Raw genomic sequence first — 14,699 nt, forward strand, 5'->3', positions numbered from 1 at the left:
AGAGATCCACCACCCTTTGGCTAAAGAAATTCCTCCTTATCTCTGTTCTAAAGGGATGTGCTATTCTGAGGCTGTGCCCTCTGGTCCTAGACTCCCCCACTATAGGAAACATTCTCTCCACATCCACTCTGTTGAGACCTTTCATTATTCGGTAAGTTTCAGTGAGATCCTCCCCTCGTTCTTCTGATCTCCATTTCCTTGTATCTTAATACACGAGACAATGATAAACTAATTCCAATACCAAGCCACTGTAATAACATGTTACCAATTTTATTAATGGCATTGCAGAAATTACTACAGTTTACATCAATGGTTTAGTTTTAAGTGTGCACTTACACGTTTCTCAAAGTTCAAAGTAAATTTATTACCAAGGTACACATATATGTCACGATATACAACCCAGAGATTCATTTCGTTGTGGGTATTCACAGCAAATACAAAGAAACACAATAGAATTAATTAAAAAGACACACACACACAAGACAAATCACCAACCTGCAAAAGACAATATACTGTCCAAATGCAAGAAGAGTAAAAATACCCAAAATAATAGTAATTTTAAAGGGGAATGACAGGCTGTAGATTGCATCAATGGTAGTTCAGAATTATAAGTTTTTTTCAGCAGCCTGCAAAACATCATCGTGTATTGCCAGCGCCATCATGGAATTAAAGTGGTTTTGGTCTCTGTTACAGATTTTAAAAATACTATCATGACTTTGCACTTCCAGAATTATCTTTAGCTCTGTATTTAATCAAATTATTATTCTTAGCCTGCGTGTGTAATTAACTAATCTTGAAGCAACACTTCTCCGAGGATGGTTGATTTAGAGAGCACTATGCTACTAGTTTTCTATGAAACAAAATATCTTCACATGGTGGACATCTGTAATAAGGCTGCTAAACGATAAATAATTCCAGTTGTCAACCTTTGACCTAACTTAATAGGTGAGGAATTCTAAGGTGGTTTTGGTCTCTGAACAATATATTAAAGTACAAAAGGGCCATTAACAGCACCGTGCCTGAATTGTATGTCACGAACTGAATCTGCAATGTGTTCATCAGATTTATATAAAAAATACTCTTGTTTTAAGTTTGGAAATACTTGTAATGTTTTGTGTTTCAGTTGTTCCAATGAATCTGCATGTAATTACTATGCATGGTTTGTGGGAGGATGCCCTGTGGGGAGAAGGCCAAGGTGCAGAATACTTTGTATGACAACAGGGAAGAACAGTAGTTGACTTAAACCTATATCTATATTTGTCTGTCTGCCTGTCTATCTATCTACACGTGTGTGTGTATGTGTATGTACGTGTGTGTGTGTGTGTGTGTGTGTGTGTGTGTGTGTGTGTGTGTATATATATGTTGTTCGTCCATCGTTGACGTTGATGAGGACCTCGACACCATAATGATGGTGTCGAGACTAGCGCGTGATTTGGATTTAAGTGAGGGAGAATAACGCAGCGTCAGCCTCACTCTCTCTTCCCAATTCCCGTCTGGATCCAGTGGCAAGACAGAGTCTAGACGGCTGGAGATGGGACTAGGTGCAGTGGATGACCAGGTCGTCTTCTGTGTCTTGTCGTGCTCTACACGTTCCACAACGCTTGCAGAGACCGCCCTCTTGACCGTTGGACCTTCCATTGGTCTCGTCCGCTCAATCCGCCGGAGTCTGTCTTCACACACTGGGATAGACAACTCCCTATCTCACCGAGGGTTTGAGACCCGTCGGCTACCCTCACCTGGTTTAGCCGGCTTGTCGAAGCCGTTGCCCGGGGTGTGACCGCTGTCGCATGCAAACAGCTACGTGGAGCCACAGGTGAGAGCTGAGTGCCAGGTGTTTTGACCTCTTCACATGAAACATTCATGTCCTCTTTCATTATTCTGCTTGCCAAGAAACCCAAGATTTGACTTGGGCGTGAGATATCTCATCTGGCATAGCTAATCCAACAAGTTTAAAGAATGCCCTGTGACCCTTAACACTTTGTCCCCCCTTCAGCATCAGAAAGACCCTCTCACCATCTTTGCCAGAGACTTCTTCCCTGGCAGAAATGGCTAATATCATGGGCCATATTTCCAGAGTGATTGGAGGAAAGTTTAGGGCTGATGTCAGAGGTAGGTTCATTACAAAGAGAGCAGTGGGTGTGTGGAACGTGATGCCAGCGGTGGTGGTAGACCATTTTAGAGCTTGATAGGCATGTGGATGATAGAAAAATGGAGGGCTATGTATGAGGGAAGGGTTATATTGATCAGGTCAATGTGCAACAGTTTGGTCCAAAAGACCTGTACTGTACTGTAGTGCTCGATGTGTGCGTACATACATCAGTCCTCTTTCCCTTGGGAGTGTTTTCTGATGTGGTCTGTGCAGGATCCCTCTATGGCTTATCTGTAGAAAGCTCTTGGTCATAGTCACTTAGCATTTTGTCCTCAGTGAATAACGAGGAGTTTAAAAAAATTATGGAAATGCACTGGAGAAGCCTTGGGGTATGTGGTTTACATATTTTAGGTCTGCCACAACCCAACTTCTCCACCCTAGTCATGTGAATTGTGTGTTTGGCCATGGTTAACACTCTTGTCTCCTTCCCATGAAGCTTGTTTAGATTTAATTTGGTTAGTTTTTTATAGCTGGAATAATTTACTAACTTCACATTAAGATGATAGATAGCTATGGAAAGGTCCACTCAAGGGCAAAGGAGGGAATCTGTGCATGGAGCCAGAGGAAGAGGCTGAGATTGTGAGAGAGAACTTTGCATTGGTATTCACCAAGGATAAGGATAATAATAATAATAATAATAACGATAATTTGTTGATCCTGAGTGGGAAATTCTTTCATTGCAGCAGCAACATTTAAAAACACACTTAGCAGTGTGCTTAACAAAAAGTAAATACAGAATAATAATAGTGTAAAAATAGTAATGTAAAATAGTGTACGAGCATGCAATAATATGCAATAATAATGTACAAAATAATAAAACAGAGACTATTGTACTATGATGTGTGTTCTCCTGTCTCGCAGAGATTAACTGTTGTATGTGTTTATTGCATTTGGTAGGAAAGATTTTCTGTAACGATCCTTGTGACCGCGGAGCTGAAAGAGTCTGTTTGAAAAGGGGCTCTGCTATTTTTTCGGTAGGTTGTGAAGAGGATATACCTGATGTCCATAATGGATAATAGTTTGTTTAGTGACCTCCTCTCCACCACTAACTCAAAAGCCAAGGATAATGGATCCAGACTTTTTGATGAGTTTATTTAGCCTTTTAACATCAACACCAATGCTGCTCCCCAAATGTGAAGCAGCAAAAGCGATTGCACTCGCTACCACAAACTGGTAAAAGATCTCCAACATCCTGCTGCACACATTAAAGGATCTCATAAGACCGTAAGATATAGGAGCAGAAGTAGGCCATTCGGCCCATCGAGTCTGCTCCGCCATTCAATCATGGCCGATCCAATTCTTCCCATCATCCCCACTCCCCTGCTTTCACCCCATACCCTTTGATGCCCTGGCTAATCAAGAATCTATCTATCTCTGCCTTAAATGCACTCAATGACTTGGCCTCCACAGCTGCTCGTGGCAACAAATTCCACAGATTTACTACCATCTGACTAAAGTAATTTCTCTGCATCTCTGTTCTAAATGGACATCCTTCAATCCTGAAGTTGTGCCCTCTTGTCCTAGACTCCCCTACCATGGGAAATAACTTTGCTGTATCTAATTACAGTTTCCTTAGAAAATAGAGTCAGCTCGTCCTCTGCTTGTCAACAGCCATGGTGTTGTTTTTCCAGTCACGTCTTGTCAAGATAGGGGTGATGGTGAAATCAGGGAAGGGTATGTCGAACTTCCAGGAAATTTCGATATTAGGAAGGAAGAAAGGTTGGGTCCCTTGATGAACAAAGGGCCTGGTGGAATCTCTCCCAGGATATTGAGGGAGGCAAGGGAGGAGATTGCTGGGACCTTGACAGAGGGAGATCTTCAGCCACAGGTGAGTTCCCAGAACACTGGAGGACGACAAACACATGAGATGCTGGAAATCTTGAATAACACACACAAAAGGCTGGAGGAACTTGGCAAGTTAAGCAGCATCCACAGAGAGGAATAAACAACTTGTTGTTTCAGCCAAGTCCTTTCATCAGGACCTGATGAAGGGTCTCAGCACATTTACTCCTGTCAGATGAAGAACAGGCCTTGTTCTTTGTTTAAGAAGGGAAGCAGGGACAAACCAAGAGATTATAGACATTATTAGAGAAGATTATTAACAGGATTTGCACACATTTGAAGAAGCATGGACTCATAAGGGAAACTGGATTTATGCAGGTGAGGTCTTGCCTCAAATTTGATTGAGTTTTTGGAGGAAGTTACAAAGATATTTGATGAATGTAGTGCATTGGATATTGTCTATATTGACCTTAATAAAGCATTTGACATGGTCCCTGGTGGCAGACTGGTCCAGAAGATCAAACTATGTGAGATCAACAGTGAATTGGTAGCTGGATACAAAATCAACTTGGTGATAGAAGGCAGAGTGTAGTAGTAGAGGAGGTCTGTGACCAGTGGTGATCCCCAAAGATCATTGCTGGGACTTCTAGTAGCGATTCATGTCTGTACCAGGGTTCCGAACCCTTTTTATGCTGTGGGCCAATACCATTACGCAAGTGATCTCTGGAGTCTAAATGATCAAAGTTCGAAGTTTTTTTTTAATCAAGGTACGGTATGTATATGTCACCAAATACTACCCTGAGATTCATTTTCTTGTAAGTATTGACAGTGAAAAATTACACGCAAAGACTAACGAAGTGTATAAATACAAAAAGAAACAGGTAAATAATAAATAAATAAAACTGAGAACATGAGTTGTAAAGTCCTTGAAAGAGAGTCCATAGGCTGTGTTCGGTGATCAGTTTAGTGCTGCGGTGAGTGAAGTTGTCCTCGCTGGTTCAGGAGCCTGATAATTATAGGGTATTAACTGGCCTTGAACCTGGTGGTATGGGAACTCAAGCTTCTGTTCCTGCTTCCCGACGGCAGCAGTGAGAAGCGAGCACAGCCTGGATGGTGGGGGCCCTTGATGATGGATGCTGCTTTCTTGTGGCAGTGTTCCTTGTAAATATGCTCTGTGGTGGGGAGGGGTCTGTACTTGGATGAAAATGTAGGAGGTCTCATGAGCACATTTGCAGATAGCAAAAAAACTGGTGGTGGTGTAGATTTTGAAGAAGGTTGTCGGAGGATATAGATCAGTTGTAAATCTGAGTGGAGAAACAGCAGATGGCATTTAATTCAGTCGTGTGTGAGGTGCTGCATTTTGTACGGGCTGATCCAAGAGGAAATGGCGCAGTAAATGGCATTGTTGAACAGAGGGATCTTGGGGTGCAAGACCATAGCTGCCTGACAAGTAGATAGGGCAGTAAGGAGGGCATATGGCATGTTTGCTGTCATCAGTCAAAATCCTGAGCCAGGAAGTCATGTTCAGGATCAGAATCCGGTTACTATCGCTGGTAATTGTCAGTGAATTTTGTTGTTTTGTGTTTGTGTCTTTACTCTTTGGAGGGGACCATCAAAAGCTTGGGAAAATTTTCCTTACTGTTACAGTCACTGCTCTGATGGGAGCAGAATTGAGTTAGACAGCCCCTTAGGTCGATTCCATCATCTATAATTTACATATTGCAAATTGTCCCTGCACAGCCTCCTGCAGATCTGCTAATTTCCTTGCTGAATAGTCAAAATATCATTTAAAAGACTAATTCCCTGGAGTGATAAAAAAACAAACATAATTCCTATCTTTGAAATGGAATGTTATCCATAGAAATCGGAAACCAACTGGTTTAAGCTCAGTGATATCAAAAAAATATTTTCCAAATGATTAGATGGCAGACATGTTGAAATGGAAGATAGTTGGCATGCATTTGCAGAAGTTTAGTAAAAACTTTGACCTTATTGAACCTATAAAGAAATAATCAATTGTATTCAAGAAATAGTCGAGACCATGGTGATGTAGTGAAAGTGTCAAATACTTTGACTCTTGGAAGCTATTTGATGAGATCCAGCCGAAGATACTCGTAACAAGACTTGAAGCATGCAGAGCAGACGAAGGCAGATAGCATAAATGGAAATTGCTCACAAGATGGGAACTGGGGAGAATTTAGGGAATCTTTTGGGCTGGTAGAAATAAGCAGTATTTTTCTATGCTGAGTATTTGGGACAAAACTTAGTATTATGTGGGACCTGAGCAGATATTGTAAAGGATGAAGAAAAACAGATGAAATTAGGCAAGCAAATCTCAGTGTGAAATACTTTATTTTGGTGTTTTGATTTGAATTAACAAAGTACATGGATTATATGTTTGTTATTAACTTTCATTTGCTCTCATTTGCTTTCCTGCACCCAGTGTAATTACTTCAGTGAATGAAAAGCTTTTATTACTATTATTTCTGAGGTAATCAAATCTACTTTTAGCAATTGTAGCTATGTTGTATTTTAAGCTAAGCAGCTGGTTTGCAAGTCAAACTGCATGAAGTGAGATTTACTAGAGACTAATATTTTGAAATGTGTCAATATTTAATTCTATGACTTGCAGCTTCTTAATGATTGATGATTTTGTAATGTATTTGTCTTTCAATTAAAATGAGGTGTCAACGGGAAAGATGCCACAGTGATAGCTTCAAACTAGTATCGATTCAGTACTATACAAGCCATGTGTAAGTGTTCAGAGCAAAATAAGAAAGAATATTATACGTAAGGTGACAGAGGACCACGTACACTAAGTAACCACTCTATTAAAGAACGCCTGTGCAAATAACTAATCAGCCAGTCATGTGGCAGCATAAAAGCATGCAGACATGGTCTAGAGGTTCAGTTGTTGTTCAGACCAAATATCATAATGGGGGAGAAACATGATCTAAGTGAATTTGTCCATGGAATGATAGTTGGTGCCAGATGGGGTGGTTTGAGTATCTCAGAAAAGGCTGATCTCCTCAGATTTTCATGCACAACAGTCTCTAGAGTTTACATAGAATGCTGCAAAAAATTTTTAAAAATACCCAGAGCAGAGGTTCTGTGGGCGAAAATGCCTTGTTAATGAGAGAGGTCAGAAGAGAATGGCCAGACTGGTTCAAGCCGAAAGAAAGGTGACAGTACCCACGCGTTACAACAGCGGTATGCAGAAGAGCATCTCTGGGTGCAACAGGGCAGCACGGTAGCATAGTGGTTGGTGCAACACTTTACAGTACAGGCGACCGGGGCTCAGTTCCCGTCGCTGCCTGTAAGGAGTTTGCACGTTCTCCCCATGACCATGTGGGTTTTCTCTGGGTGCTCGCGTTTCATCCCACAGTCCAAAGATATATAGGTTGGTAGGTTAATCAGTCGATGTAAACTTGTCCCGTGATTAGGCTCAGATTAAATCGAGGGTTTGCTGGGCAGCGCGGCTTAAAGGGCCGTAAGGGCCTATTCCATGCTGTATCTCAATAAAAAAATAAAATTAAAAAAACACATCGAACCTCAAAATGGATGGACTTCAGCAGCAGAAGACCATGAATATACTCTCAGTGGCCACTTTATTAGTTACAGGTGGTACCTAATAAACAGGCCACTGTGTGTACTTGAGCCACAAAGAAGTTTAAGTGTCATTAGTATGTAATAAATTTTTATTTTCTTTAAAGTATAAGCATCTTAAAACAAGATCCAAGTAAACTAAACAAGGTGTTCTCCATTCATAACATAACTATGCAAAGTTAAGGTGGTAAAAACAACTTACCTGAATTTTAAATGTACACAGTGGGAAATTATTAGCAAGTCAGTCAGCATCTGTGCAGGAAAGAACAGAGTTAATGTTGTAAGTTAAAAACTTAGAGATGTGAATTTTAAATCCAGAAAATGTTGGGTGTAAGAGGGTTAACGTAAAGAATTGGTCCACATCGCTCGAAAAATTTCCAATCTATGACATTCTCTCTTCTCCCGTCCCATTATGCAGAAGATCAAAAAGCCTAAAGGCACATATCACGAAGCAACATCATCCGGCACTCGCCTTCCACAGTGAAGACTGATGTAAAATACTTATTCAGTTCATCTACAATTTCCTTGTCCCCTATTACTACCTCTCCAGCATCATTTTCAGTGCTTTGATATTTGCTCTTGCTTCTCTTTTTTATGTATCTGAAAAATATTCTGATATCCTCTTTGATATTATTGGCTAGCTTACCTTCATGGTTCATCTTTTCTCTCCTTTGTAGTTGCCTTATGTTGATTTTTAAATGTTTCCCAATCCACTAACTTCCCACTAATTTTTGCTATATTACATGCCTGCTCTTTGGTTTTATGTTGTCTTTGACTTCCCTTGTCAACCACAGCTGTGTCATCCTACTTTTAGAATACTTCTTCTTTGAGATGTACCTATCCTGTGCCTTCTGGATTGCTCCCAGAAACTCCAGCCGTTGTTACTCTGTCAGCATCCCTGCCAGTGACCCTTCCAATCAATTTTGGCCAGTGCCTCTCTCATGCCACTGCAATTCCCTTTACTCCATCGTATACTGATACATCTGACTTCTCAAATTGCAGGGTTAATTTTGTCATATTATGATCGCTGCCTCCTAAGAATTCCTTTACCTTAAGCTCCCTAATCAAAACCAGGTCATTACACAACATCCAATCTAAAAATACTGTAGCTGATCCCTTAGTGGGCTCCACCACAAGCTGCTTTAAAAAGCCATCTCATAGGCATTTCACAAATTCTCTCTCTTGGGATCCAAAATCAGCACCAACCTGATTTTCACAATCTACCTACATATTGAAATCCCCCATGACTATTGTAACATTACCCTTGTGACATGCATTTTCAATCTCTCATTGTAATTTGTAACCCACGTCCTGGCTACTATTCAGAAGCCTGTATATAACTCCCATCGTCTTTTTACCCTTGTAGTTCCTAACTCCACCCACAACAATTCTACAACTTCCAAGCATATGTCACCTATTTCTAATGATTTCATTTCATTTTTAACCAATAGAGTCACGCCACCTCCTCTGCCTTCCTGCCTGTCCTCTCGATACAATGTGTATCCTTGGATGTTAACCTCCCAACTAGAATCTTCTTTCAGCAATGACTCAATGATGCCCACAGCGTCATACCAGCCAGTCTGTAACTGCTCTACAAGATCATCTACCTTATTTTTGTAGACTGCATGCATTCAAATATAACACCTTCAGTCCTATATTCATCACCCTTTTCGACCTTGTCCCTCTGTTACACTGCAGCTCATCACACTGACTGCAGTTTTGCCCTATCATCTGCCTGTCCTTCCCCACAGTCTCACTACGTACTGACTAGACCACAAGGCTTGGGCACAAAGAACTGTCCAGGCCACACTATTTTCTCGCTGCTACCATTGGGCAGGAGCCTTAGATCCCACACCACGGGGTTCAAGAACAGTTATTACCTTGCAACCATCAGGGTCCTGAACTGGTGTGGGTAACTTCACTCTCTCAACTCTGAACTGATTGCACTACCTACCAACTCACTTTTAAGGACTCGACAACTCATGCTGTCGGTGTTATTTACTTATTTTTATTTATATACCTTGTCTTTTACACACTGGTTGTTCGTCAATTTTTGTTTATGCATAGTTTTTCATAAATTCTATTGATTTTCCTGTAAATGCCCACAAGAAAATGAATCTCAGGGTAGTATATGGTAACATATTTGTACTTTGATAATAAATTTCAATGACTTCACAATTGACTAGGTGATCTCTGGTAGAGAGAATGGAGGGAGTTAACTATCTCTGGTAGAGAGAATGAAGGGAGTTAACTTTCTGTGGAAGAGAGAATGGGGGAGTTAACTATCTCTGGTAGAGAGAATGGAGGGAGTTAACTTTCTGTAGAAGAGAGAATGGAGGGAAATAACTTTCTGTGGGAGAGAGAATGGGGGAGTTAACTATCTACAGTACAAGTCTATTAGCTAAAGAGTGAAAAGCATTTTGTACAGTGCAACGATCCCAAAATTAGTAGATTAAGTCAAAGCTTGAATCATCCACTGTAAATAGTGGTGTGCAATTAAAAGGAAGAAGCAGCTTTACTAAAATCACTTAAGTTGCATCAATGACAATTATATAAACACATAATCCGGTGATATCCCTAATGACTTTCTATATTTAAACAGTTAAGCCCAACAAAAAAAAAACAAAAAGACACATCAGCATTATCTGCAATCTCCTCCAGGCTCAAATGCCTTCTCCCTGCCTCTTCTGATCTCCGCTCCCCCTGTGCAAGCCTTTGGCCAGTTGCCTCAGTTCCGGTAATGAACAGTTGGGTTCACTATTTCTGTCCCTCACCACGGCAGCCCTCATAGGGATGATCTCATGACCTGTGCTTCAGAACCAGCCATGTCCCAAACCCGAACCAGTGCTACCAAACTCCCTTTCTATGTCCACCCTAGCCAGATCAGAATCAGATTCGTTATCACTGACAAATGTCAGGAAATTTGTTGTTTTGTAGCAGCAGTGTAGTGCAATTCATACAATATACATTGAACATTTAGAATGAGGAATATAGAAAATAGGTAGTACAAACAAATAGCAAAGTAGTGAGGTAGTGTTTATGGGTTCTTGCTCAGTCATAAAGCCTATTCATATTGGTTTGTGCATTCCTAATGACATGTTAATTCACCTTTGACCAGACACTTCAGTGGCCACTTTATTAGATACACCAGTACACCTGCTCATTAATGCAAATATGTGACAGCAAATCAATGCATAAAAACATGCAAATCCAGTCGGGACGTTCAGTTCAGACCAAACATAGAATGGGGAAGAAATATGATCTAAGTGACTTTGACCATGGAATGATTATTTGATTGTTGGTGCCAGATGGGTTGGTTTGAGTATCTCAGAAACTGCTGCTCTCCTGGGATTTTCACACACAACAGTCTCTGGAGTAGGTGTTCCCAACCGTTGTTATGCTATGAAGCTTTATCATTAACCCGGGGATCAGTGGACACCAGGTTGGGAACCTCTGCTCTAGAGTTTACAGAGAATGGTGCAAAAGAAAAACAAAAAAACACACCCAATGAGTGGCAGTTCTGTTAACAGGGAGAGGTCAGAGGAGAATGGCCGGACTGGTTCAAGCCAACGGGAAGGCGACAGTAACTCAAATAACCATGCGTTAAAACAGTGGCGTGCAGAAGAGCATCTCTGAACACACAGCACATCAAACCTTGAAGTGAATGGGCCATAGCAGCAGAAGACCACAGACATACACGCAGTGGTCACTCTGTTAGGCAGAGGAGGTACATGATAAAATGGTCACTGAGTGTACACTTGGTCCAAGTCATCAGTATAGATCGGGGCTCCAGGACAGATCTCCAGGACTAGCTGTTAGTTACAGATTGCCAATCCAAACACCACCCCTGTACTTGGAGTTTGTTTCAGCGCCCTGCCCGTTCCAGTTTGTTACCTCCAACTCATTGTGGACTTGGTGCAACTACCCATTTACTGTTTTACCTTATCAAATTCCTCTGGACATCCAAAATATGGGTTCGTCTGCCTGTTCCCCTTGCTCTATTTTTTTTTACTTTCTCAATGACCTCTTAACAAATTTGTCAAATGCAATTTGCTTTTCATAAACCCACATTAATTCCGTTTGTGCAAGTTTGTAAATTAACTGCAATTAGTCAGAGTCATAGAACACTACAGCACTAATGCAGGCTTTTCAGCCCATCTAGTCTGTTCCAAACCATTAATCTCCCATCAACCTGCACCCAAACCATAACCCTCTGACCCATGTACCTATCCACATTTCTCTTAAAAGTCGAAATTGACCCTGCATCCAGCACTTGCCCTGGCAGCTCATTCCACACTCCCACCACCCTCTGAGTGAAGAAGCTCCCCCTCATGTTCCCCTTAAACATTTCCTCTTTCACCCTTAATCAAATTGCATCCTTAATAATGGAATTGAGTGTTTTCCAAGTGAGACGTGTTAGTCTAAGGGGCATATGGTTTTCCATCCTCTTTCTAAAGTAGTGAAGTTACTTTCTTGAATTTCCAATCCTCCGGGACCTTCCTCAGACGCTCTGACCTCCTGAATATTTTTTTAAGATTAGATTATGAAGACATGCAGTCCTCTTTTATTGTCATTTAGTAATGCATGCATTAAGAAATGATACAATATTTCCTCCGGTGTGATATCACAAAACACAGGACAGACCAAGACTGAAAAAATTAACAAAACCACATAATTATAATATATAGTTACAACAGTGCAACAACTTGTTGAAGAAGTCCATGAGCAGAGTCAAAAGTTCAAAGTCTCTCAAATGTCCTACATCTCACGCAGAAAGGAGAAGGAAGAAAAACTCTCCCTGCCATGCCCGACCACAGTCCGACTCTGAGTCATCCGAAAACTTCGAGCCTCCGATCAGCTCCCTGACACCGAGTACTGAGCGCCACCTCTGTCCGAACGATTCGACCTCAATCTCGGTCGCCAACAGCAGGCAAAGCCGGAGATTTTGAGGCCTACCCTCTGGAAGATTCCCAACTGTGCAGTAACAGCGGCAGCAAACTGGCATTTCAGAAATTTCTCCAGATGTTCCTCTGTGCTTTCACGTCTGTCTCCATCAAATCAGAATTGTCCACAGCCCCTATTTAACGGATACGATATCATTTTTCACTGGAGGGCTGCGCACACGTGGCGCGCTGCTCTCTCTCCTCCCGCTGTTCCTGGCATGACTGTTATTAAGTCATGTTTTCAGCATCTGTAAGTCTTTTGATAATGCAGCTTCATCGGAAATGTTCTTGTTCAAATCCAGACAACGGGCTGGGTGAGCAGTGGGGGCTGAAAACTAAAGCAGGGGGCAAAGACCATCAATTTGTTAAAAGGAGTCTCAGCTCATCAAGTATAAGCAAGCATTGTGACAAATTAAGGAAAGTGGATCTTTCCACTTAAACCTGCAGTATATGTACACTAAGTGGTCACTTTATTAGGTACCTCCTGCACTGAGTGTAGGTTCATGGTCATTTGCATTTGTAGCCCATCCACTTCAAGGTTCAATGTGCTGTGCGCTCAGAGATGCTGTTCTGCACACCACTGTTGTAACGTGTGGTTATTGAGTTACTGTCACCTTCCTGTCAGCTTGAACCAGTCCGTCCATTCTCCTCTGACCTCTCTCATTAACGAGGCATTTTCATCTCCAAAACTGCCGTTCACTGGTTGTTTTATTTCATTTTCCCACACCATTCTCTCCAAGCTCTAGAGACTGTTGTCCATGAAATACCAGGAGATCAGTAGCATTTTCTGAGCTACTCAAACCTCCCTGTCTGGCACAGACAATCATTCCATGCTCTAAGTCACTTGGATCACATTCCTCCCCATTCTGATATTTGGACTGAACAACAACTGAACCACTCAACATGTCTGCATGCTTTTACGCATTGAGTTGCGGCCACATGATTGGCTGATTAGACATCTGAATTAACAAGCAGGTGTACCTAATAAAGTGGCCACTAAGTGTATAATCGGTGTCTTTGAGTAAATCTGAATGACATCATTAAAAACAAGATTATGAATTGAAAAGCTTCCACATGTTTCTAAAAGCTCTGTGCTTAATGTGCATGAATGAATGCTAGATGGCTTGAAATTTCAATTTTCATACTTAATAAAGGAATATATGGTAGTTTTGTGTTTTCCTTGGACCCAAATTGCTTGAAAATTATAGTTAATTTGATTGGCAGTAAATTTAGGGGTAAATTGATGGTGACAAATTAAGCCTAATTTTGGGTGTCATCTTCCCAATTTTGACCCTGCAGGAATTACTCTCCCAGGTGGGGAAGTAACTAAGTGATGTTTTGTAAAGTACTTTATTCTGGTGACAGGTTCTTGAATTTTGTATCTTTCCCAGTTTTATCTAACTCGGTTTGTGCTTTTTCCTTGACAGCCCAAAATCAGATTTTAACAAAGAATTTTGAATATATTTGTTTGTGTATGAATGGAAAGCAATTGTGAAGCAAAAAACATTAATAAGATTAGCTTTAAGTAGCATCCGTACATCGAAACATACAGCAAAATGCATCATTTCGCAACAACAACCAGCGCACTCTGGGGATGTGCTGGGGGCAGCTGCAAATGTTGCCACACATAGCATACCCACAATTTACTAACCCTAACCCATGTCTTTGGAATGTGAGGGCGATCTTTATGTTTGATTTTTGTTAAACCTAATTATAGGCTGGGGTTAGTTGTTTTTCATAATGAAAACTGCTTGATGAAATTATGCAGAGCACCTGGTCAGAATATTTTGTATGATAAATTTATATAGAATATTGTAATGTTTTGCCTTCAGCAACATTTTATCATTCAATGATCAGAATTTGGAATTATAGTGTAAGTTTTGGCAGAACTTTAAGCGATGTTTTATCTTTATTTTCAGGGTAATGTGAAAAACATTAGTGAAGATACCGAGGAAGCCCAGGTGACAACGTCTGAAGTGGTTCGACATGAATACCATGTTGTCTATTCCAGTAGCTACCAGGCACCTGTGCTGTATTTCAGAGCTTGTTATTCAGGTATGTCGTGCTCAGTAAAAGTGAAATTTAAGCTTCAGCTAACTTCACATTTAACCACAAAATGTTTTAGACTCTTTTTCTCCTACTTTAACATATTGGCTTCGTGGCTGATTATCTTTCAACCGTTTCCAGTCCTCTTGTTAGAGAGCATTAGAGATTAGAGA

At 40.9% G+C, this 14,699-nt stretch overlaps 1 protein-coding gene across 3 annotated transcripts in view; it reads left to right on the forward strand.

Annotated features, from left to right (window-relative positions):
• The window catches only part of atg10 (ATG10 autophagy related 10 homolog (S. cerevisiae)), a 233,628-nt gene that overhangs the window by 165,828 nt on the left and 53,101 nt on the right, over nt 1-14,699 (forward strand). For all 3 annotated transcript variants that reach the window (XM_063068552.1, XM_063068551.1, XM_063068553.1), the window contains one exon: nt 14,400-14,535. In XM_063068552.1, the coding sequence (XP_062924622.1) occupies nt 14,400-14,535 (136 nt within the window). The remainder of the gene's footprint in view (nt 1-14,399; nt 14,536-14,699) is intronic.

Source organism: Mobula hypostoma, chromosome 16 (genome assembly GCF_963921235.1).
Source record: "Mobula hypostoma chromosome 16, sMobHyp1.1, whole genome shotgun sequence".
NCBI classification, from domain to species: domain Eukaryota; kingdom Metazoa; phylum Chordata; class Chondrichthyes; order Myliobatiformes; family Myliobatidae; genus Mobula; species Mobula hypostoma.